This window comes from Grampus griseus (genome assembly GCF_964374135.1).
Source record: "Grampus griseus genome assembly, chromosome: 7".
Taxonomy (NCBI): domain Eukaryota; kingdom Metazoa; phylum Chordata; class Mammalia; order Artiodactyla; family Delphinidae; genus Grampus; species Grampus griseus.
The window spans coordinates 29787754-29814609 of record NC_139001.1 but is presented as its reverse complement, the minus strand read 5'-3'; the positions used below and the strand labels follow the sequence as shown (position 1 = coordinate 29814609).

Below are 26856 nucleotides of genomic sequence, written 5' to 3'. Positions count from 1 at the left end.
GTCGATTCTGCCAGTTAAAAACCATAGGCAAATACAGTTTCCACACAAACAGCAAATTGTCCCAAGCTCACAGTATATTCTCTTTCATCTCTGACAGGGTCATTATAATATACAAGACCCGATACATACAATGGTCTACATCTAGATTGTTTTATGTTGGACAAAACTCAAATTTCTACTGAAATTATACTCTTGAAAGCATTATATAATATAAATGTTAGATACCATTATTTTAAAACCTATGTCAAACTGAGTGAGTTCTTTCAATAAACAGAGAATAGACCTTCACTTGTTCAATTCTATTCATTCATTCATCAACACTGGAGATTAAAAACAAAATATACATTGTTCCTGCCCTCATAGAAACCACTGTCTAGCATGACAGACAGACATTAATGTAAGTATAAATTCAACAGTGAAGCAGAGTACAGAGCACAACAGCATATATATCAGGGGGACCCAACACAGTCAGTGGAATCTGGGAATGCTTCTCTGAGAAAGGCAAGTCTCTGAGTAAGAAGTATGCTAAGATGTTCTAAGATGATCTAAGATGTTCTATGATGTAAGCTAAGATGTTCTATGACAGACACTACCTCCACTACGGGGGACTGGGAGCTCTTAAGAGTGAGGGGAGCTTTTTTCGTCTCGGCCGCCGACATGCCATCCCGACTAAGGAAGACCCGGAAACTTAGGGGCCACGTGAGCCACGGCCATGGCCGCATCGGCAAACACCGGAAGCACCCGGGAGGCCGCGGTAATGCTGGTGGCATGCATCACCACAGGATCAACCTCGACAAACATCACCCAGGATACTCTGGGAAAGTTGGTATGAGGCATTACCACTTAAAGGGGAACCAGAGCTTCTGCCCAACTGTCAACCTTGATAAATTGTGGACCGTGGTCAGTGAGCAGACACGGGTAAATGCCGCCAAGAGCAGGAATGGAGCTGCTCCTGTCATTGACGTGGTGCGATCGGGTTACTACAAAGTTCTGGGGAAGGGAAAGCTCCCAAAGCAGCCTGTCATCGTGAAGGCCAAATTCTGCAGCAGAAGAGCTGAGCAGAAGATTAAGGGTGTCGGTGGGGCTTGTGTCCTGGTAGCTTGAAGCCACATAGCGGGAGATTCATTAAATGATAACAAGTGCTTTTCCAAAAAAAAAGCAGTGAGGGGAAATACTGCAGGCTGCAACCACTATGGAGGTATATTAGATATACATACACAGTTTCAAACAACTTAAATATGCCAAGAAGCAGAAAAATCTTAAGGGCATAGTATTTTTTGAGATACCCAACTGAAAAATAGGTTATCTTTTTACAGCAAATATAATGAAAACCAAATTACACAAAATGAAATTTCAAAAATTATATAGCTATGTAAGGAATATGATCAATAGCTACAAAGCAAAGGTTAATTTTTAGTTTTCTGCTTTTTTCCTCAAATGACTCATGCATGATCACTACAGAAAAATTAAAATACACAGACTACAAATTTTTTTTAACTTTATCAATAATCCCACCATCTAGAGATAAACACTGGTAATATTTAGGTATATAAACCCCAAAATGTTTTATCTACATAATGTTTATTTGCGCATGTGCGCACACGCGCACACACAGAAAAAGACTAGAAGGAGACAGAATCAAAATGTTCACAGTGCTTGGTCTGTTTTGTGAATGTTGACATTATGGTGATTTCCTGCCTTTTTCTATATTTTTCAAATTTTCACAATAAGCAAGTATCTTCATTATAAACAGAAGGGATTCTCCCCCCAAAGAAATCCAATGTAATAAAACATTTTGAATACATGATATATGGGATTATGTAGATATTAACAGAAAATACAATGGAAAGAAAATTTTAAAATAATATAAGTAAAAAACATACAATACCACTTTTGTGGCTTAAAAAAACCTAAATATTACTTTTAAATAACACAAAATTTCTAAGCATTGTATTTTTTTAAAGACAGGTAACATTCTCAAATCCTCTACTGAATAAATTCTAATCAAACTCCAGCAAAATTATAGTAATACTTTAATTTTACTGTCACCTCATGGCAGGATTATTCTGCCATCATAGAACTTTGAGCCACAAAACCAAAATACAATGCTTAAATATTTCAAGATAATATGCCCACCACTCATTGTGTCTCGACTATCCTCTCAAAAATTAGAGAAAACAGACTGAGGTGAGTTCTCAGAAAGAGGTGGTAGTGTGCGGCTCTGACCTGGTCCGACGGCATGCAGCTCTCTGTAGCTCCTGGATCAACTGGCCAGTACATTCTGGCTCTCTACTGGCCGCCTGCAGCAAAGCTTTCCTAAACGTGTGCCGGCATTTCTTTTGACGAGATTCTGCCCGCTCCAGGCGGCAGAGGTGCTTATATTTCTGCTGAAAGTAAGTGCAAAGTTGGGTCACCCTGGAGCTCCTACTCTCTGTATCATCATCATCCGACCTAGAGAGTGCAGGGAGAGAAGCAGAAAACTTGATTACACGTTAGGCTCATTTTAAAAAGGGGAAAAGCAGATGAAGAAGGGGGGCTGGATGCACAGGCCTGAAACTTGTGGCATGTGAGCACACATTTAACAAAATTAGAGGAAGAGAATTTCAGTAGAGCCGCTGAAAATAAGTACAGTGTTTTTACAATAAGTGAGCAGTAGAGACAATCCAATGCTCTAAGAAGCTTAACCTTCTTATTCTTAGCGTGTCATGATTAGACACTCAATGCATCAGTGTCTTCCAAGTTTTAAGTGACTAGGGATTTTGGGGAAGAAAATAATTTCTTTACCTCTACTTACTAAAAAGTCTGAGTAAATGACACGACGGTTTTGAGGAAACAGCATAATTTCATAAACGATAGGTCATACCAGAAATAGAGCAGTGAATTCCAATGGACCATGAATACTATCTAAGAGCTGCTCTTTCAGCTGTACTGGTTTTTAACTACCCTTTTTTTGCTAAGCACTTAAAAGAATTTTGATTCTAGGGATCACAATCATTCTACAGTATTTTTTTAAACTACAGGAGATATCCTAAACAACATTTCATATAACAGGGAATTACACAGAGGCTTTTCTATCATTAACGCTAATGTTGATTGATTGGTGGCCCCTGCTGGAGCACTACACTGAAAAGGATGCTGAGGGCACATTCAGGCTCAACAAGAAAGAGAGCTGTGGTTCGTTAGCAATGTCTACCACCAGGGAGGTTAAAAAGGTCACCTTTCTATAGAATAAATGTGACCTCATTTTTTTTTACTGTTAGGAATAATGCACACAAGACTTGAAAACTGACCTGTGTTATTTTACCTTCCTTCTCTTATAACATAAACAAACAGCACACATATGACACTACAGACGACATATTTATTATCTTACTAATATTCTGTAAATCCTTTCCTGGTTTCTCTTCTTGAGTGGTAGTACCTGTTTTTTCTTCAGAATAGCCCATAACAGGCTACTCTGTAAACTTCTGTTTGGTATATGTCTTAAGAGTCATGTTCTCTTCAGTACAGTTTCTACTACAGATATACCAATTGAAGGATCTCACTTCAACCTTTTCACCTATTAGACATTCAACATTTACTCTATGTCTATCATGCTTTGTGAAAAAGCTAGGAGCTTTTTAAAATTGCAGTTTCCCAAGACCTACCCTACATCTACTGAACCAGAATTTCCATGGGATGGGATGCAGCAATCTCTATTTTAATTGTTCCCCGAAGTCCCACAGCAGGTCTCCATTCGGGAATTGTAGTAGAGCCAGTACATGCTGTTAGTATCTTTAATGTGAGGTAGAGAACAATAAACATAGGAGAGGTACAGATAAAATGCTTTTAAAGTTCCCTAGAAAGACTGCTGGATGAAAGGCTTTTTGTAGAGGAGATGACAACAGAACTGAACCTTGAAAAAAGGGTAGAATTTGAAGATGAGCACAGAAAGGTACCTCACAAGGATAAAGCAATATAAGCCAAGATACAGAGATGGACAGGATGGGAAACAGCAAGGACTGAGTAGCTTGGTTTGGCTAAGGCGTGGGGAATGCAGGGGAGTGCTGGTGGGTTAGGTAGCCTTTCTAAAGCTAAAGGCCAGATTAAAGAGTTCAACCTTTATTCCATAGGCAATGAAGAACCTTGTAGATTATTAAGGAAATAGCTAACAATAACAGAGCTATGCATGAGAAAGCTTACACTGTCAGCAGATATAAATGGAAGAAGAGACAGAAGAAGAGAACAGTGAGGAAATTATGATAAAACTCCAGGTAAGAAATAACAAGAACCCTACACCAGGGGGGCAGCAGCAGGACTAGAGAATATCAGAGGTAATCTGCATGTATAAGAGACTCTGGGGACTTCCCTGGTGGTCCGGTGGTTAAGAATCTGCCTTCCAATGCAGGGGACGCGGGTTCGATCCCTGGTCGGGGAACTAAGATCTCAGATGCTGTGGGGCAACTAAGCCCGTGGGCCCCAACTACTGAGCCAGCGTGTTCTGGACCCCGCATGTTCTGGACCCTGCACGGTGCAACTAGAGAAGCCCACGCGCTACAACAAAAGATCCCATGTGCTGCAACGAAGATCCCATGTGCCACAATGAAGACCCGAAGCAACCAAATAATTAAAAAAAGAAAAAAGAGAGAGACAGACTTTGTCAACTGGGCAAAGAAGATGGAAGGGACAATAATCTCCCAGCTGTTTCCATTGGCAAAGAGCAGGAAACAGGAGCAAGAGCAGATCTGGGGTAGGAAATAAATTCCATTTTAGACCTAGGTAATTTACAGTACAGATGAGGGGCTTCCCTGGTGGCGCAGAGGTTAAGAATCCGCCTGCCAATGCAGGGGACACGTGTTCGAGCCCTGGTCCGGGAAGATCCCACATGCCGCAGAGCAGCTAAGCCCGTGCACCACAACTACTGAGCCTGCACTCTAGAGCCCGCAAGCCACAACTACTAAGCCCGCGTGCCACAACTACTTAGCTCACACGCCTAGAGCCCGTGCTCCGCAACAAGAGAAGCCACCGCAATGAGAAACCCGTGCACCGCAACGAAGAGTAGCCCCCACTTGCTGCAACTAGAGAAAGCCCCAGCAGAGCAACGAAGACTCAACGCAGCCATAAATAAATAAGTAAATTTATGTTTTAAAAAAAGTACAGATGAGGCAACATAGGGAGTGGTGGAGAAACAGTTGGAAATTATAAACTTGGGCACGTTTAGAGAAGAGATACAGATTTCGGAGTCAACGGCCAACAACTGGGAGGGACTAAAAGTAAAAGGCCACAGAGATAATAGAAAGAACACAACACATAAGGGCCATTATCACAGAAGAACTTGGTGACTGGGTATGAAGGATAAGAAAGGCAATAATGACTTTGAATCTGTATAACTAAGAGAATGGAAGCGCCATAACAGAAAGATGAAAGAGAAGCAGTAAGTCTTAAAGGGAAAATAAAGCTAGGGTGGAAAATCAACTGCCAACATTGTTATTTAAAAAGACTCTTATTACTGCAGAGAAAATGGACTAGATGAGTGTTTCTCAAGTTAACCATGGGAAGATGCACCTGGATGCTGCATGTTACATCATGATAAAAGTTTTCAAAGCTTATTCATAACTTCCAAAATTATCTTGCTGTGGTCCAGTAACAAGCAGTTTGCAGACTAGCACAGATCCACAGACCATCCTTGGCACTGTCCTAAACTAGAAAATCTTCAAGATGCCTCCCACTTCTAAGATGCTAGACATTAATATTTCAAATCTGGTTGCTGAGGAAGAGTAGCAAATTAGGAAGAGAAAGGCCAGTTCCCATAATATACCAGCAGTGACAAGGGCTGGTACCTACAGCATTTCTCGATGTGTGTTAAGTTTCCTTCTTTCTTTAACTTTTCTCATCTGGGTGAAATGGAGACACAGCTGGCTCACCCAACTCCCATGGTCAAGAGAAAGAAATGATACATGTGAAATCACAATATAAGTACAGGTATTATTATTAAGATGCTACTAATAGCTCCAAATAAATACAGAGCAGTAAATTCCAAACCTGATTTCGTAAAACTTCAGGCTTGTCTGTAATCTCAAGGCATGACGTGAAATTTTCCAAATAAAAGTCACTTTATCTTATTTTATTAAAACAACAAAAGAGCGAAAACTTCCCACAAAGAAAAGATTCATGACCAGATGGCTTCACTGGTGACTTACACAAAATGTTTAAAGAATTAGGGGACTTCCCTGGTGGTCCAGTGGTTAAGACTCTGAGCTTCCACTGCAGGGGGCATAGGTTCAATCCCTGGTCAGGGAGCTAAGATCCCGCATGCCACGCGTATAGATAAATAAATATTAAGAAAAGAAGGCATAGTCAGAGCTGAGGGAAAAAAATAAGGCATAGACAGTTACACCTCAATAAAAAATAAATTTTTTTAAGTGACAGCAAAATAAAAACTTTTTCAGACTTTCAAAAGCTGAAAGAATTTATCACTGGAACACCTGCACTACAAGATATATTAAAGGAAACCTCTCATACAGAAGAAAATGACATCAGATGGCAATCTGGAACTACTCAAAGAATGAAGAGCTCTCTAGAAATTGTAAAAACGTGGGGGATTATAATATGGGTAGAAGTAAAATGTACGAAAACTATAGCACAAAGGATGGGAAAGGAGAAATGGAAGTACACTGTCATACGGTTCTTATACATGAAGGGGTATAACACTTAAAGATACACTAAGGCAATTAAGTATGTATACTGCAAACCCTAAAGCAACCACTATAAAAATAAAACAGAGGAATGCAGCTAATAAGCCAAGAAAGGAGATAAAATGAAATCATCATAATCAAAAAAGAAAAATGGGAAAAAGGACAAGAACAAATAGGACGAATAGAAAACAAACAGAAGATTTTAGACTTAAATCCAATAGTATCAATAATCACATTAAATTTAAATGGTCTAAATACCCCAAATAAAAAGCAGAGATTGTCAGAGTACATAAAAAAGTAAGACCTAACTATATGCGGCCAACAAGAAACCCACTTCAAATATAAAGACTAAAATAGGTTAAAAGTAAAAGGACTGAAAAAGATACCAAGTTAGCAGTAACCAAAAGAAAGCTGGAGTGGCTATACTAATATCACATAAAGTAAGATCTCAGAGCAAACACTATGACTGGGATAAAGAGCGTCATTTTATAAAAATAAAAGGATCACTTCATCAAGAGAACAGAACAATCTTAAATGTTTATGTATCGAATAACAGAACTACAAAATGGGTGAAGTAAAAAGCGAAAGAACTCATACAAATCAACAGCAAAAAGGCAAAAAATCCAATTTTGCAAAAGAAAACATACAGATGGCTAATAGGTATATAAAAAGATGCTCACCATAGTTAATCATCATTAAAACGCAAATCAAAACCACAATAAGATATCACCTCACACCTGTTGGAATGGCTACTACCAAAAAGAAATAAGTGTTGGTGAGGATGCGGAGAAAAGGGAATCCTTGTACACTGCTGGTGGGAATGTAAATTGGAGCAGTCACAATGGCAAACAGTATGGAGGGTCCTCAAAAAATTAAAAATAGAACAGAATTACCATATGATCCAGCAATCTCACTTCTGGGTAAACATAACCAAAGGAAATGAAATCACTGTCTCAAAGTGAAATCACTGTCTCAAAGAGATATCAGCATCACTGTATCATTATTCACAATAGCTAAGATGTGGAAGCAACATAAGTGCCCACACACAGATGAATGGATAAAGAAATTGTATGATATGTATACAATGGAATATTATTCAGCCATAAAAAATGAAATGTTGCCATTCATGACATCATGGACGGACATCAAGGGCATTATGCTAAATGAAATAAGTCAGAAGTAGAAACAAATACCATATGTTCTTTCTTATATGTGGAATCTTTAACAAAACAAAACAAAACAGGGACTTCCCTGGTGGTCCAGTGGTTAAGACTCTGCGCTCCCAATGCAGGGGGCCCAGGTTCGATCCCTGGTCGGGGAACTAGATTCCGCATTCATGGTGCACCTAAGAAGCCCGCATGCTGTAACTAAGATCCTGCATGCCACAACTAAGACCCAGTGCAGCCAAAATACACAAAGAAAACAAAACAAACAAAAACCCCCATCAAGCTCATAGATACAGAGACTTAATTGGTGGTTGCCAGAGACAGGGGTAATGAGTAAGAATAATAGGTGAACTGTGTTTTGGGGGATTTTGTTTTATTTGTTTTTTAGTTTCCCTAAATTTTTAAAATTTTATTTATTTTAATTTATTTATTTTTGGCTGCATTGGGTCTTCATTGCTGTGCATGGGCTTTCTCTGGTTGTGGAGAATGGAGGCTACTCTTTGTTGCAGTGCACAGCCTTCTCATTGAGGTGGCTTCTCTTGTTACGGAACACGGGCTCTAGGTGCACGGGCTTCAGTGGTTGTGGCACGCAGGCTCAGTAGTTGTGGCTCACGGGCTCTAGAGCGCAGGCTCAGTAGTTGTGGCGCACGGGCTTAGTTGCTCTGTGGCACGTGGGATCTTCCCAGACCAGGGCTTGAACCCACGTTCCCTGCATTGGCAGGCAGATTCTTAACCACTGCACCACCAGGGAAGCTCAGTTTCAATAAACTGAATAATAAAAAACGATCCTGTTTAGTCTCTCATGGTAGAAATAAGACAGCAAAAGAAACTTTGTGAACAATGATACCAAGAGTCTTATTCAGGGGCTGAAGGTCGTCCTGCTCTCCATCAACATTGCCTCACCCCATCTTCCACACCCAAGCATACATATGTTGTTTTTATTGGCTACAAAGCAAATGTGATAATATTAAGGGATGGTTTACAAATAAAGAATGTAATTTTCAAAAAAAAAAAAAAGTGAGAGAACTAAAAGGAGAAATAATCAAATCCACAAGTAGAGATTTCAACATCCCTTTCCAGTAACTGACAGAACAAAATGAAAGAAAATCACCAAAGATGAAAAGAAAGAAAATTAAAGAAGACCTGAACAACACTATCAACCAACTTGACTTAATTGACATTTACAGAACACTGTAATCTAAATGTGGTCTCTGAACACAGTACAATTAAATTAAAAACCAATTCCTGATAAATCCCCACATATGTGGAAACTAAATATCACTTCTAAATAACCCATAGATCAAAGAAGACATCAAAAGGGGTATTAGAGGGAATTCTCCGGTGGTCCAGTGGTTAGGACTCTACTCTCTCACTGCCAAGGGCCTGGGTTCAATCCCTATTCAGGGAACTAAGATCCCACAAGCCACGCAGCATGGCCAAAACAGAAAAAGGCGGGGGCGGGGGGGGGAATTAGAAAATATTTTGAATTGAATAAAAATGAAAACACGTCGTATCAAAATTTGTGGGATACAGCTAAAACCAGTATTTGGAGGGAAATGTATAGCACCAAGCACCTATGTTAGAAAACAAAAAGGACTTCCCTGGTGATGCAGTGGTTAAGAATCTGCCTGCCAATGCAGGGGACATGGGTTCGATCCCCGGTCTGGGAAGATCCCACATGCCGTGGAGCAACTAAGCCAATGAGCCACAACTAAGCCCACGTGCCGCAACTACTGAAGCCCGCACGCTGCAACTACTGAAGCCCATGCTCCGCAACAAGAGAAGCTACTATAATGAGAAGTCCACGCACCGCAACGAAGAGTAGCCCCCACTCGCCACAGCTAGAGAAAACCCTCGCACAGCAACCAAGACCCAACGCAGCCAAAAATAAAATTAAAAAAAAGAAAACAAGAAATATCTCAGATTTAACTGATTTAAGCTATTACCTTAAAAACGTCAAAAAAAATTAAAGCCAAACAAAAGGAAACAAAGAGCAGAAAGCAATGAAATAAAAAACAAGAAATTAAAATTAAAAAAAAAAATCAATGAAACCAAAAGCTTTCTTCAAAAAGATTAAAATCTGGGCTTCCCTGGTAGTGCAGTGGTTGAGTCTGCCTGCCAATGCAGGGGACACGGGTTCGTGCCCCGGTCTGGGAAGATCTCACATGCCGCAGAGTGGCTAGGCCCGTGAGCCATGGCCGCTGAGCCTGCGCGTCCGGAGCCTGTGCTCCGCAACGGGAGAGGCCACAACAGTGAGAGGCCCGGGTACCACAAAAAAAAAAAAAGATTAAAATCTATTTGAAGCTATTTTTTTATATTTATTAATTTATTTTTTGGCTGTGTTGGGTCTTTGTTGCTGTGCGTGGGTTTTCTCTAGCTGTGGCGAGTGGGGGCTACTCTTCGTTGCAGTGCGCGGGCTTCTCATTGCTGTGGCTTCTCTTGTTGCGGAGCACAGGCTCTAGGCGCTTGGCTTCAGTAGTTGTGGCTCAGCGGGCTCTATAGCACAGGCTCAGTAGTTATGGTGCACGGGCTTAGTTGCTCCGTGGCATATGGGATATTCGCAGACCAGGGTTCGAACCCGTGTCCCCTGCATTGGCAGGCGGATTCTTAACCACTGCGCCACCAGGGAAATCCCTATTTGAAGCTATTTTAATTAAAACTTTGAAGTTATTTGCACAAGGACAAATAGGTCAATGGAAGAGATTAGAAAATGCACAAACAGACACACACATTTATGTCAAGGCTTCCAATGCAATGAAAAATAAGTGTTCAATAAATAGTGCTGCTTAAATAGAGAAGCCATATGGAAAAAAAAAAAAAAAAGATCCTTGGCCCTAACTCACATCATATATAAAATATACAAAAATAAATTCCAGAAAGATTGTCAGTGAAACAATAAAGCTTCTAGAAGATAATATGAGAAAATAGCTTCATGATCCTGGGGTAAGCAGTGATTTCTTATAAACAGGTCACAAATTAACCATACAGGAAAAAACTAATAAACTGTACCCATTGAAATTAAGAAATTAAGAACTATCAAAGACATCTTTAGGAATGTGAAAAGGGAAGCAGTTACTGGCAGTACTTACTGTTCCTTAATAGTACATTTAAGATACCAACTTATTTCTGCTACTGAGAGACGTAAGTAAAATCTTAAGAGCTCCACTTTGGCACAGGCATCTACAACTAAACTAAGTAACCAAGGAACCTCTGCCAAAACAAGGCCAAATTTTCTCCCCAAATTTCTTTAAGTACAAGTTTGGTTTAGGAAGAAAGCCCATGAAAAGGTTCTTCGGGGGGAATGTAGCGATCACGCCACTGTGCCTTTTTTTCCCCCAAAACACAATGAACTCACTGAGCAATTTTAAATGGCAAAACCTTGAGAAATTTCACATGGCCAAAACTTCTTGAAGATATAATGGACAGGCTTGGTAGGGCCAATTTTCTACAGCTCTCCATTTTCTATTACACTGAAGCACAACAAGAAGCTGGAATAAGGTAGTTCTACAGGTAGTCTAAAAAAAAGGACAGAGGTTCCTGTGAGAGAACACAGTGGCAGATGCAGATGGGCAGCTGCAGGCACGGAAGGGATGGGAAACCAACGCAATCCCAGTTTCACCCAAGGAAAAGAATGTAGTGCCCCATGCCTGAAGCATAATCCTAGTTCAACGAGAATATGCTGAACAAGTGAATAAACAAATGAGTGAGGAGGAAAAGATTAAAGGGACAGCTGGGCAGGAAGTAAGGAAAATTGCTTGTAAAAAGGAGAAATATATACTGAAGGAAAAGAAGAGCCAGTCAAAGAAGAAGCAAGTTAGCCAAACTGGCCAAGAAAGTAAAATGCTACAGAGATGAAGACAAAGCTGATGGTCACAAGTCTGTAACAGCAAAAGAAATATTCTGAGAACTGCACTAGAAGGCAGAAATGGAATATACATGGCTCCTAATCGAGGGCAAATACTCCCAATACTAATGTTCAGGTAATTTTCAGAATTAAAATAGGATTCTTAGCTATCATTTATCATTTCCCACGAACCAGGTATTGTGCCGAGCATTTAGTTATGTTATCTATTCATAGCATTTGGAAAATTAACCCAAAATATCCCAAGTCAGGCTAAGCTGATTTGAATATCAACCTTAGGAAGCACAGTTGATATTATCTATAACTTAGAAAGCTTAAGCTCAATTGTACTTCTGTCTGAAAACAAGAAATGCTAATGGTGAGGAAACAGTCTTAAATGACATATAAAATGGAATCTCAGAGACAGAAAAAAAATATATAGCATTTTCCAATAGTAACTAGGAGACAGGGGAGACAGGGACAACTATACGGGATATAAAGCCCAAGAGTGGAAATGGAGGCATCAGGCTGTTACAGTTTAATGACACTGACCATTAATAAATCCAGCTAACTCTCCTTGCTCTAATTCCATGTCCAAATAAGCTTCTGACTATAATTTGCTTCCCATATAGTTTTGCTTAGTGAACATCTGTACTACTTAATGATGATACTTCCTACTAAAAACTGTCATTTTGGCTTATACATTAGCCTCTAGTGAATCAGCTCCCTAAGCCTAATCATTTCTGGGTGTACTAACAAATCACATTTTTAAGCCTATAAATTCAGAAACCGGACCTTAGAATGTATATGCATACTATGATACTGTGAAATTCTAGGAGTCGGCCTGGGTGCAGATAGTCGCCCCTCTGTCTTGCTGAACACCTATTCAAACCACAGTACTTAAATGAAAATAATAATTAGCTGAGTCTGTGAGTCATCTTTTAGCCCCACAGAAGGATCTATCTCAGTCCTGTCACACCGCATCAAGCATATACCTATGATGCTGAGGCAGTCCCCTGAAAGAGAACTAGTCTCCTTCTTACCACTGAAGGGGCTGGGCATTAACCTACAGCGTTCTGATACGGTAGATATCGAGAACCTCTAACGAGATTATTTCAAAAAAATATTTTAACACAGCAATATTTAGCGCATTAGAAATATCAGAGAATGGATAGGGATATCCCTGGTGGCACAGTGGTTAAGAGTCTGCCTGCCAATGCAGGGGACACAGGTTCGAGCCCTGGTCCGGGAAGATCCCACATGCCGTGGAGGAACTAAGCCCATGCGTCACAAATTCTGAGCCTGTGCTCTTGAGACCACGAGCCACAACTACTGAAGCCCTCGCACCACAACTACTGAAGCCCGTGCTCTGCAACAAGAGAAGCCACAGCAATGAGAAGCCCACGCACCGCAACAAAGAGTAGCCCTCACTTGCCACAACTAGAGTAAGTCCTCGCGCAGCAAAGAAGACCCAACGCAGCCATAAATAAATAAATTTATCTTTAAAAAATAAAATGAGGGCTTCCCTGGTGGCGCAGTGGTTAAGAATCCGCCTGCCAATGCTGGGGACACGGGTTGGAGCCCTGGTCTGGGAAGATCCCACATGCCGTGGAGCAACTAAGCCCGTGTGCCGCAACTACTGAGCCTGTGCTCTAGAGCCCATGAGCCACAACTACTGAGCCCGCATGCCTAGAGCCCATGCTCCGCAACAAGAGAAGCCACCGCAGTAAGAAGCCCGCCCACCAGAATGAAGACTAGGCCCCACTCGCTGCAACTAGAGAAAGCCCACACACAGCAACGGAGACCCAACGCAACGCAGCCAGAAATAAATAAATAAATTTATTTAAAAAATAAAAATAAAATAAAATGAAATTAGCATATATAGGAAAATCAATCTACTACAGTGGAAATTTAAGAATAAAAAGAGGGCTTCCCTGGTGGCGCAGTGGTTGAGAGTCCGCCTGCCGATGCAGGGGACACGGGTTCGTGCCCCGGTCCGGGAAGATCCCACATGCCATGGAGTGGCTAGGCCCGTGAGCCATGGCCGCTGAGCCTGCGTGTCCGGAGCCTGTGCTGCGCAATGGGAGAGGCCACAACAGTGAGAGGCCCATGTACCGAAAAAAAAAAAAAAGAATAAAAAGAAAAAGGAAGACTCACGTGTGTCTTTCGTATCTGAGGGTCTCTCGGATGGACCAGGCAACCTGGTATGGCGAGGCCTGCTCTGAGTCCTCCAGTTCTTCTCCACTCTCTTCAGACCAGTCCAACCCTAGGACGGAGGAGAGGATGTTGCAAGTTAGAAAAAATGAACATTTATTTAAAATTTAGATAAAAAGCTACCTGAAATACATAACCCGACACCTATAGCAAGTACTCTCATAGTGTGAATAAATCCCTCCTGATGAGTTTCAGTCCTGTTCTGGCAAAGGTATTAATAATGAATGTATGACATGCACTCGCATTTAAAATAATGACATTACAACAAAAAGGCTATATTCCATGGATGAACTTCTTTTGTCAGATGCTTCACAAATGGAATAGAAACAACACAAAGCAAAGAGAGAGTTCAAGTCAAAAAAAGGGGTAAAATTTCTTAAGTATCAAAATGTTATACACTAAAATAATGTCGAAAAACATAAAACATGTTCAAAATGACAGGAGAAGAAGCCTAATTCATGTTCAGGCAAGAAAAAGTCAAAAGGTGCCAGTGGACTCATGCTATACGTCAACAAAGAAGGGGCCTAGAATATATTGTGAAAGGCAGGCACACTCCATCCCCTTTTCCCAACAACATCTCTGGAGGAAAGGACACCATCCACTAGGCAGGGCCATTCCCAGGCTCTTGTCCCCTACGGGAAGAGGGAAGGGCAGGATGGCAATGTTCTATTTCTAGTATCGCTTGGGGTTTCTTTCAGTTCTTTTAAACAAGAGCTGTCACATTTTGAGTTCCATTTGGAAAACAACGTTAGAGGGAAAAGTGGAGAAATACAGTATAATAATGCTTATTTATTTTGTTAAATCCTATTATTTTTAATGACTGGATAATTGTTAGCTTCCAACATACAGGTTTTGCCTTTTTTTTTTTTTTTTTTTTTGGCCACACAGCAGAGTATGCGTGATCCTAGTTCCCCAACCAGGGATCGAACCTGTGCCCCCTGCAGTGGAAGCACAGCATCTTAACCACCTGACCGCTAAGGAAGTCCCAAAGGTTTTGCCTTTTTAATTTTGTATCTTGAAGAGGTCTTAAATATTGATGTTGCATAGCCTAAAATACAACAGTGTGTGGACTACATAACCTTAATAAACTCATACCACTATGAAACTTTAATTAGATACCTTGATGACTAGTATTCTATGTCTTCCTTCTTGAGACCCTCAAAAATCAAAAGACCATCTTCATTAGGCACAGTTAGTTAAAAAGGACCTCACAGATTTCTTCCATAATTTAAATGAGTTTACATGTGCCAAATTGGGAAATTAAGAAAAGGTTAATTGAAATGCAAATTATAAATGCTTAAAATTAAATATTGCCATTGGCATAAAGAAACGCCAAATCTAGTTCCAAGATGACTATTCAAAATGTCAGGTCATCTTAAAAACTAAGTTACTTTCTCTAACTAAAATAATTAGTAGTTTGTTAAAGAGTAAATCAAAAAAATAAAAAACAAATAAGTGACCACATCATCACCTTCAGGACGTTGAAAGGTGAGATCCTTCAAACACAAAGTGACACTCAAGGCACCTTTAAGAATTAGAACATGAGTTGTTATTTTTTATACTTTCTGTAGAAGTCATAATAATGTCTATTAAGATACCCATGCTTTTCTCTGAAAAAGTCAAGATCTAAGTCATAAGAAGTAAGATGGAAGTGTTTCTCCTGTTGTAAAATTAACTGTCCAATAAAGCAAACCTTTGATCTTGGCTTCATTATCACTAGTTTCAACGTAACTAATTGAGATAATCAGCCCAAACAGGACTGTAGAAGCCAATTAAATACTGCGTTTTTCTTTAAGTATTCTTTGCTGACATGAATGCAGAGTACACTTGGTTGTAATAGTGCACTGTAATTTCTGGTTTCTCCAAAATAAACTGTTTAAAAAATTTGGGTCCCTCATATGCTTGAATTTTTAAAAAATAAAAAGACAATACTTTTCTATGAGTTTTAGTTCTGTTCAAAATGATTGAAAGTCAGCCCTCAACACAACATAAAATTTCATAGTTTCAAAAGCTAAAATATTATCAGCATCTAGAAATAAACAGAAATATAAATAAAAATTTAGCAGATGATGTGGGTAAAAGGTAGAATAAAAGGCAAACATTTGGAAGAGAAGTTAGATCTCTGCCTCAAAACTAATGCCTAATGAGTTCCAAACAGATGACTAAAATAATAAAAGGGCTAAAAGAAAATATAGGGGAACATATTTATATACTCTTGGAATGAAGAGAGCCTAAACAAGAGGAGAAAAAAACCTGATTCAAAGGAAGAAATCTTTAGAGAGAGAGAGAATACATAAAAAAATTTAACCTCTAAATTCCAAAACCTTTATAGTAGATACTAAAAGCAAGTAACAAATGGGAGCGAGAAGAGGTTTTGCAACAAACATTAAATATGTATAAAAAGCTCTTACACCTATCAATAAAAAAGAGAAATGCTTAAATAAAAATGGATGAAAAAACTGACAAGATAAAATAGGAAATACATATGTCCAAAAAAAGTAGTATGAACCAATATTCAAAACTACATTATTAATCTAAAAGAGCAGTCCTTACTCAAAAGTATGGCCCACAGATCCCCAGGGGTCCCTGAAACCCTTTTTAGGGAGATGCTTAGGTCAACGCTATCTTCAAAACAATACTAAAATGTTATTTGCCTTTTTTACTGTGTTGACATTTGCACTGATGGTAAAAACAACAACAAAAAACCCATGGTGGGTGAAACTGCTGACGCCTTAGCGTGAACCAAGGCAGGGGCACAAAACTGTACCAGTTGTCAATATATATTCCATACCATGACTTGCAATTAAATGAAAACAAGTACACAAAAAACAATTTAAGACCATCCTTGATAAAGCACTCATTTATTAAAGACTTTATTTGATTATATCTTGATTCTTGTGTATATGTCTTTATGATGCTGTGTGTGATGAAATGTGAGGTATATATAAAGCAACTCTACTGCATCCGAAGAAAGTACAGCAGCTGTCTTGAGGAAAAGCACTTTGTAGGACTCTTAGTTGTGACCTGAACTAGCTGCTTTTCCCTCATTCAATACCAATTTTATTTGAAAGAGTGACTGACAAACTACTGGCTATCTTGCAGTCATTTTTTCTAAAATGAACATAGTGAAACCATCACCCCAAGGAAAACAATGAACAGTATTTATTGCCAATGGTAACATTCAAATGTTCACTTAAAAGCTCAGTTTTGGGGGAAAACTTGAATTTATCACTGAAAGTATGACAAATATCTAAGAGTTGGACTTCTCCGATAAGACTGGTGTTAATATTAATGAATGCAATCTAAAATTTTTGTATAATGAAATGTGTCAACATTTGGGACATCTGTGTAACTCAGTAGAGCAATATCTTCCAAATGACCAACATACGATGTTACAACATCACGCATGGGTAAAATATGCATTCAAATATCAATGGAGGGGGGTTCCCTGGTGGCGCAGTGGTTGAGAATCTGCCTGCCAATGCAGGGGACACGGGTTCGAGCCCCGGTCTGGGAAGATCCCACATGTCGCGGAGCAACTACTGAGCCTGCGCATCTGGAGCCTGTGCTCCGCAACAAGAGAGGCCGCGACAGTGAGAGGCCCGCGCATCGCGATGAAGAGTGGCCCCCGCTTGCCGCAAGTAGTGAAAGCCCTTGCGTAGAAACGAAGACCCAACACTGCCAAAAATAAATAAATTAATTAATTAAAAAATAAAATCAATGGAGGGCTTCCCTGGTGGTGCAGTGGTTGAGAGTCCGCCTGCCGATGCAGGGGACATGGGTTCGTGCCCCGGTCCGGGAAGATCCCACATGCCGCGGATCAGCTGGGCCCATAAGCCATGGCCGCAGAGCCTGCGCGTCCGGAGCCTGTGCTCCGCAACGGGAGAGGCCACAACAAGTGAGAGGCCCGCGTACCGCAAAAAAAAAAAAAAGAAAAAAAAAGAAAATCTATGGATTTTAATGTAACAGTATGCAAAATTCCTAGATATGGTTTCAGATTCCATGTTGAAACTAATTTTTAAGAAACTACCACTTGTCAAGTTTTGGTGTAGAACCAATTACAAATATCTACAATTATTTGGAAAAAACTATTAAAATATCCCTCCATTTTCTAGCTACAAATGTGTAAGGCCATATTTTTATCTCCTAATCAGAAAAAAAAACCCCCACATATCAGGACACACTGAATGCAGAAGCACATATCTAGCACATCAGACATTAAGATGTGCTAAACAACGTCAAACAATGCTGCTCTCCCCATTATATTTGTTTTTGTTTTAGAAAAGTTATTTTTCATAAAAAGAACATGTTAACATGCAGTAAATTTATTGTTATTTTAAAATGAATTAGTATTTTTTTTAATTTCTCAGTTTTAACTTCTAATTCAGTAAATATCAGTAAATATAACTCACATATACAAAATCTCTACCGTGTCCTCGATAATTTTTGAGTGCAAAAAAAGTGATTCTAAGGCCAAACACTTGAGAAACACTGATCTAAGGTATGCAAATTAAAGCAAACTTTCTATCAAATTTGCAAAGGCTAAATAATAATAATAATATCTAATATCCAGGGCTATAAAGATGTAGAGAAACTGTCATTCTCATACACTGCTGAAAGAAAAGTAAACTGACAAAATAATTCTGAAGGAAAATTTGGCAATATACATCAAAAACCTTTTTAAAAAGTGCAAAAGCTTGGGATTAGCAATTCTGCTTCCAGGAATCTATTTGAAGGAAAAATTAAAGACGTGACGGTAATTATTTTACTGAGAGGGCTATATAGCTATAATACTTTACACTTTAATAAATTGGAAATGATTTAAATTCAAGAAAGAATTCAGCTGTGACAAACTGTGTATGAAAAATTACTAACGTGATAATACATTGCAAAACATTTTTAAACAGGTTACAATACTGTACATACAACAGGAACTTACTTTTATATATTTAAAAGAATATGCCAAGATATTAACAAATAGGTATTAATAAGGCTTGGGGTGTTTTAATTTATTACTTTGCTTATCTATATTTTTTCTTTAAGTTTTATTAGTTTTTTTAATTACCAAAAGTCATACATGGTTTAATAACAAATGAAATAATATGAAGCTATAGAAGAAGAAATATCACTCCCATCTCCCCAAACACATCCTGTCCAATTCCATCCCCTGCCATGGTAGCCAATGTTAACAGACTGATAGTGTACATCCATTCACACTTTAACTATGCTCATACCAGAGAGGCATACATCTATCCATATGATTGATCAATAGATATACTGGTGTCCCTTGTTTGTTCACTTTGCTTATTTTTACAAACATGGGACAGTACAATACCTCTTGGTATTTTTCTACTTGCTAATGTATCATGAGCACATCCAGGTAAAAGATGGAGATTTCATTCATTCTTTTTAATAGCTGCATACTTCATAAAATGTATATGTACCAGAATTTACTCAATTCTGAATTTCCTATAGGTTATAAAGGTTGTTTTCAGATTTTTAATACTGCAAGCAATGCTGTAGTAAACATCCTGGAACACATATCCTTACATTCTGATATTTTTTTTATCCATAGATAGAGTCCCAAAAGTGAGCTTGCTGGCTATACATATACTTTTAATTAGTATATATTGTTGCATTACTCACCAGCAAAGTATGAGATCCCATATCCTCATCAACAACAGATATACTTTTTGCCAATATGATGGTAACTCATTGTTACTTTAATTTGCGTTTCCTCGTCTGTTACGAGGATTGAGGTTTTCATTTGTTTATTGACCATTTATATTTCTTCTTCCTCTATTCCCATCCTTTTCCCATTTTTCTATTGCTGTCATATGTCATGCAAATAATTTTTCCTAAAGTTAGAATCACAACTCACAACACATTCAAGAATAAATTCCAAGTGAATCAAAGGCTTAAATGATCAAAAATAAAACAAAACAAACTATTAATAGAAAATACAGAATAACTGTATAAACTCGCTATCAGAGAGATTTTCTTGAGTAAGATAAAACTCAGAAGCAACAAAGGAAAGACAGACATTTGACTATATTAAAGTTTTATCTGTAATTTTTTGCTTTTCAATCGTGAACAGGTATTACTTTAAGATTTTTTTTTTCAGAAAACTGTCAGCAGATATTTACAATGCTATCTTATTCCAAAGTCCTGTGATAAGACATGTGGAGAACTTCATTAGACACACAGGGACTGAGCTCAGAGGCACAAAACCAAACACAAGTGCTTTTAATACTGCTACTACTACTGCTAGAAGCTATAACTGGAATTCTAAATTCCCAGCTCCTATTTCTTCTGTAACCTGTTCACCAGTCACTGTCCTGTCCAGTAGCATATTTACTTTAAAGCGGTCTACCTAAATACGAATCTTTAATTGACCACACTGTCCAAGTATTCTTTTACTCCTATTACATGAGAAGGTTATGAAAATAAAACCTTGTGCAATAGGCACATCTTGTCACATTACACACACATGATATGGTAAAATAGACGGTAACTCACCTAAATGGGGAAACAGATCAGTGTCCAGCTGATGTTTTTGGGTGCACAGTTTCACCAGTCTCTGCAGTCGACTTATACAAGAGAAGTGTGGAGAGAAGGCTGTGGCTTTCATAAGGACCCGGTCAGTCCTGGGCGGGTCCACGACGGGAGCCCTACTAGATGGCAGGAGGGGCAGAGGCCTCTTGTGAGACAACTGCCTGGCTTGTGCTATAGTGTGTGGAGTGGGGGCCACTCCCTGCATTGGTAGGCTGGTGTTCTGAGGTTGAGGTGACTTGCAGACTAGACCCTGCGGTGGCGCTGGAGGTTTTAAAGTGGATAAAGGTGACAGGTGGGAGTGCTGCTGCGGAGGCTGCTGCTGAGAAGGTGCAGGAGGGGGACTAAAGTGCTCTTGTCGAACTTTTAAAATCTCTGTCTCTCTCTGGCGCTGCCGATTCTGGGCCAACTTGCTCTGCAACTTCTTTCTCACAGTTGCCCCTTTCTTTAGGTCATCATCTTCCTCGTTGAAAGCAAATGGGTCTTCCAACTCAGTTTCCAGGTAGTGGAGAGGGACCCTTGCCCCCGGTGGAGAGAGGGACATTCCATCCAGTCCATTGGGCATCTTCAAGGCCAACGTGGGCACCGTCAGGCTAAAGGCCATGGTATCCATCTGGTGCCTGACCTTTACCTCATCTATAGGATCATTCTTTTTCTTCCTCTCTTTTTTCGGGATAAAGCCAAGTACCTGCAAGTGGCTGTTGCAGTACCTTTAAAAATACACACATATACAGGAAAATGTTCATGATACATATTAAGAAAAGGAGAATATAAAACTACGTATCATAAAATGTGAATCCTAATATGTTCAAAATGCACGACTATAATAACTCTTTGGCATTCATGGATGTGATTTATACAACTTCCACTACCCTCAAGCAATCCTCAAAGTCTGTGCAATTTTGCTAAAGCAAATATATGAATTGCACATGTGAAGAGGCTGCCAGACAGAAGCAAGTCATTCAAATAGTGAGTGGCCCTGGATAACCAACCACCCAGCTATTGCTTCTCACACCGCTTTGTTATTCTCTATTCATAGCATACAAAGTAGCTCATCAGGAGTCTGAAGGATCACTTAAAATTCTCTTATGGAGAAAAAAATACATGTCCCAATGCCATTCAAGTATTGGAGATTCACAAAGATCTTATGACATAACACTTCAGAATGTTAAATGTCAAAGAAATGATACAAATGAACGTATTTACAAAACAGAAACCGACTCACAGACTTAGAGAATGAACTTATGGTGATGGGGGGAGGGGGGAAGGATGGAGGGAAGGGATAGTCAGGGAGTGTGGGATCCACATGTACGCACTGCTGTATTTAAAAAGGATAACCAACAAGGACCTACTGTATAGCACAGGGCACTCTGCTCAGTGTTATGCGGCAGCCTGGATGGGAGGGGAGTCTGGGGGAGAATGGATACCTGTATATGTATGGCTGAGTCGCTTTGCTGTGCACCTGAAACTATCACAACATTGTTAATCGGCTATGCTCCAATATAAAATAAAAAGTTTAAAAAAAAAAAAGAATGTCAAATGTCTACTGTGTGTGTTCTACACACACACACACACACACACAAAGAGAGGGAGAAGGAGAAAATAAAATAATAAAACTAGTTAGTGCGATAATCGATTAAATGAGTTTCTCAATAGCCAGCCACGTGTTAAGTACATGGATTACCTCCTCTAGCTAGTTTCTACCTGCAGTAGGTACTAAAATAATGCTCTTTATACAGATGAGGAAACTAAATTTTATACAAATTAAATAACTTGCCCAAAGCCACCTATCTGGAAAGTGACAGAGCTGAGACAAACTAAAAATCAAAGCTTGTATAGCACAGGAAACAATATTTAATATCCTGTGATAAACTATAATGGAAAAGACTATGAAGAAGAATGTATATATATGTATAACTGAATCACTGTGCTATACAGCAGAAATTAACACAACATTGTAAATCAACTATACTTCAATTAAAAAAATAGAAAAAAATAAAAGTCAAAGCTCACAAAGACTCAATAAGTCTTCAACAATGAGCAGGTTACTTCTGTAATATAAATGCTATTTTAAAAATACTATGAAAAGACAGAATCCTTCTACATAATGAGAAAGTAGAATGCATGTTATTCCAATAAATTTCACTGAAATCCTGTGAAGGCTTCTAACCAGTAGAAAAGTAGTATTTCCTAAACTGGTATACCTCATGCAGTTCCAAGGTATGTTAACAAGTATGTCATAAAAACAGTATTCCATGCTTAAATTAATTTGGAAAATGCTGGCTTAAACAGAATTAGATAATGATTTCATCATTTGTTTCTGCTAAACAACCTCTCAAAGCATTCTGTATGATAATGTGCATTATACACCAAGGGTAGAAATCTACCCATATAGCATTGCTTCCCAAACATATTTAAAACGGCACCTATTTTATTGCAGCATATTTATGACATCTCCATAGAACACAGTTTGGGGAAAAAGGCAATAAAGTAAATAATGTCAATCCCCAAACTCAATGGGTTGCAACAAAAAACTGTTTTAATGATTGTTAAAAACACAGATTCACCAAAAATCAGGACACATGGTTTTGTTGGTTTGTCTTAAAAATAAATCTATCAGAGGCACTCTTTAATTTTAAATAGAACTATTAAGAAAAAGCTTTCTGGACAGTAAAGAGACGTTACACTGTGTTTGTGTGTGTGTGTGTGTGCGTGCACGCACACGCGTGTGCCTAGCAGGTTTGAGCTAGGTCCCTTACACACCTTAAACAGAACAGAGTCATAAAGCTGCAGCCAACAGGGAAAAGGGTTTCAGGGATAACTGTACTAAGCTTCCCAACAAAGAGTTAATGGTTTTTGTTATTTTCTACTCATTTTCAAATTAACAAAAGGATTAGTACTATTAGTGGGGAGAAATGAAGTGGGTTTTTTAAATTTAGAAATCAAACTCTTCTGCTCATTTACATGGGCAGGCTGGACTGGTAAATGAGGCTACTATGTACTACATTACCTAATCCAGCAGAGGCAAATCCGCATGTACAGTTCTCCTTCAATCCCACCCTCAACTCCCACTCCAGCCACTGTCACACTATCACAACATTCAGCCTGAACTCTTAAAAACTCTGCCTCTTCTAAAAGGGAAAATTCTTCATAACTAGAATTAGAACAGCTTAGTTATGAACAGCATTTAAAGTAATGCAAATATAGGGCTTCCCTGGTGGCGCAGTGGTTGGGAGTCCGCCTGCCGATGCAGGGGACGTGGGTTCGTGCCCCGGTCTGGGAGGATCCCACATGCCGCGGAGCGGCTGGGCCCGCGAGCCATGGCCGCTGAGCCTGCGCGTCCGGAGCCTGTGCTCCGCAACGAGAGAGACCACAGCAGAGAGAGGCCCGCGTACCGTAAAAAAAAAATAAAATAAAATAAAAAAATAAAGTAATGCAAATATGAATTTCCAGTCTAAAAGAATACAGGGGACTGACTGCAAATGGGTTGTTTTGAGGGGATGAAAATGTAAAATTAGACTGTGTTGATAGTTGCACACTCCTGTAAATAAACTAACAAATACTGAATTGTACACTTCAAATGCGTGACTTGTATGGTATGTGAATTATACCTTAAGTTGTTTTAGAAAAGAGTAAATATAGGAAACAAGAAAATTTCTTGGTAAATATATACCATTAAATAAATATATATATAAAATTATACCAAACTTAAATTTAAAATACTATATAAAATAACCAACTTAATATACCCATTTATCTCTAAGCTATCAAGGCTACAGTAATGGGCCTTAGCTTCCCACTGTATATGGACTTTTCAATTATACCAGTACTTCTACCGAACGTAACACTATTCTATCGAAAAGACGGAATCCCATAAGTTAGCACTTATAATACACACCAGGTTAAGTTACACACCAGATATTAAGAAGCTTCCTCTAGCTGACTACCAACCAGATAATTCTGTCAATTGAAAGTCCTTGGGAATTTGTTTTCTAAAACTATACATAAAACCATGTCAAATCCCTAAGTGTCCAAGGAGTAACTGCCTTAACAATGATAAAAGCTTATTTTCAAAAGAATATTAATCTTTTCTACATTGTATCATATAGTACAGTTATAACTATTATATTTATACACAGGTTTAAACATATTATTACATGAATTCAATCTGGGTTTCTCGAGGTAAAATATTACCTCCTACTAATGTCTACTTTAATCTGTTTTCAATCAACCCTACAACAAGAAAAGTATTCATAGCATTTGTGTTCATGTGATTTTGGACCAATTCTGAAAAAATGTATAACTTAGCATTTATTAAGCCTAGTTTCTCTTGACACAGCAACACAAAAGTCCTTTCCCTTCTTGTTCTAAAAAAAGAAAATTACTTCAAATATAAAGGTGAAGATGTATGCTTCAGAGAATTAATATTTTGGAGAAATTCAGAGTGACTCTCACTTTACTTCTTGCTGTTAGCTATTAAGATAACACTTGCTTCGACTGAAATAAAAAAAATCCAAGGTTGACAAAAATTGCAACTGTGTGTGATAAACTAAATTTAAGACAAAATTATAGAAATGTGATTATAATGGATCTTGAAGTAAAAAAGTTAATCCAAGTCCATCCATTCTTCAAGTTAGAAAAGGGCAGCAGTAAGAAATTATTTTCAGTCAGCTAAAACCAACTGGACAGACATGCTTAGCCTAATACCTTGGTACCTTTCTCACCTGAGATTAAAATTTTATTCCTTTCCTCACTAAACAGCTGTTTCTAACTTTCAGGTATTGTAATCTGAAGCCTAAAGCTCATTAGAAATTCTACGGGAGTATTCCCAAATCACCACATTATACTGTACTCATTTTGGTGGGATATTTATCAACACAAATTATTTATTTCACCCTAAAAGTTTAAAAGTTGTTCACCATGACATATAAAATACATGATTCCTTTTCAACCAATTTACGTAGGTGACATTCGCTTATATATAGGAAGAAAAATAAAGGTTGTATATGTATTTTTTAAAGACAGAAGTAAAAAGTTCAAATTTCTACCTAAAGATAACAAGTATTTGAAACTTTTAGGAAAATAAGCATGCATCTCTCTGTAATATCCTACAATGATCAGCATGGTTTCTGGAGAACTGAGAATAAAGAGACATAAAAAAAGAGATTACATGTGAAATCATATAAATTTTCCTAAGAATATGAAAGATGAATAATCAGCATAAGACTCCTTTAAAAACACCTCCACATTTTATTTAACTCAGAAAAATATAAATTCATAATCCTAGTCAAAAAGCCTACTTTACTATGAAAATGCAGTTTCTAAATTATAGTAAATATAGTCTATATGGAACACTTTTTAACCAAAAGAAGTCTGAGAGGAAGTAAATCTGAATGATTCAAGTAATCATTCTTTTGAATAATTCTTTTTCAATAAGTACATACCATTTGCTACCTTTCAAACAAAGATTTAAAAACTCTAAAATTATTATCATTAATTATAACACCTAAGTAGTTCCTATAATTTCTCTCACTTTGGCTGATGAAATTCTAAGTAGAGAAATCAGGAAATACTTTCTAAGGCTGCAAACCAAACACATCAGTGCCAAGACTTCAAGCAAAAAAAAATTTTTTTTTTAAATAATCCTAGAAAGTCTATTAAGTAAAAAAGAAGAAAACAAACATACTTTTCAAATAATTCCCCAAAGTTACTACTCCATTTCTTAAATATTGCCATCACTCATCTTTAGAACCATTCTAAAGTTTACTTAGATTACCCCCAGAACTCAACATTTAAGTTCATCATATCAAAACACAAACAAACAAAAAAACCCAACTCCCAAGCCTACTAATTAATAATCAAAGATTGCTTTCCACTGTCAGCGCTTACCTGCGGTCCTCTGATTTAGGGATGGGGTTGGTGCAGCGCTGGCTATTATACTTGGCCACATATTCACATTGCTTGAAGGGGGCAGTCTTGTCCTCCAGAACGTGTCTGATACAGAAAGCGTAGCCGTTGAGTCGCCGCTGCTTGCACAGTTTGGGGCTATATGAGCACAAGGGCTTATTGTCAACCTCAGAGAAGTGTATATGTTTCCCTTCATACATCACGTGACTCTATTCCTTGTGAACATCAGCTAAAAGACCACCACAAAAAAAGAAACCCAAATGATAAATCAGAGAGTATAATGCAGATTTAAGTTGAGAATTTCACTGAGGGACTTCTGCCCCACAGCCATACCTGATTTTAAATCTTCTGCACCATAGCAATGTTAAGAGAACCCCAAGGATACCACAGTTTGGAATGCTGCAGAATCAAGATGAAGCAGATTGTCTACAAAAATATCAAAAGGCCTAGTTAACAAAGAGAAATAAGCAAAGCTTGCTCATCTGGGAAGTAAAATACTGGG

The 26856-nt window shown here is 38.5% G+C and overlaps 2 protein-coding genes across 2 annotated transcripts in view; one reads left to right on the top strand and one right to left on the bottom strand.

Moving 5' to 3' along the window:
* INO80D (INO80 complex subunit D) overlaps positions 1-26569 on the bottom strand; it is a gene marked incomplete at its 3' end in the record, with an annotated part of 41549 nt that extends 14980 nt beyond the window's left edge. Inside the window, exons 1-4 of the mRNA XM_082658159.1 lie at positions 26337-26569; positions 20415-21157; positions 13839-13947; positions 2227-2451 (exon numbers count right to left, since the gene is read on the bottom strand). Of these exons, the coding sequence (XP_082514285.1) occupies positions 2227-2451; positions 13839-13947; positions 20415-21157; positions 26337-26554 (1295 nt within the window). The 5' untranslated portion in view covers positions 26555-26569. The remainder of the gene's footprint in view (positions 1-2226; positions 2452-13838; positions 13948-20414; positions 21158-26336) is intronic.
* Positions 642-1158, top strand: LOC309824910 (large ribosomal subunit protein uL15-like). The gene has a single exon (XM_082658205.1). It carries the CDS (start codon positions 658-660, stop codon positions 1102-1104), a length of 447 nt encoding a protein of 148 aa, XP_082514331.1. The 5' UTR covers positions 642-657; the 3' UTR covers positions 1105-1158.
* Positions 26570-26856: the final 287 nt, after the last annotated feature.

What these genes read in the sequence shown, in the direction of transcription:
- LOC309824910 (XM_082658205.1), top strand. Translation starts at nt 658, where the DNA reads ATGCCATCCCGACTAAGGAAGACCCGGAAACTTAGGGGCCACGTGAGC.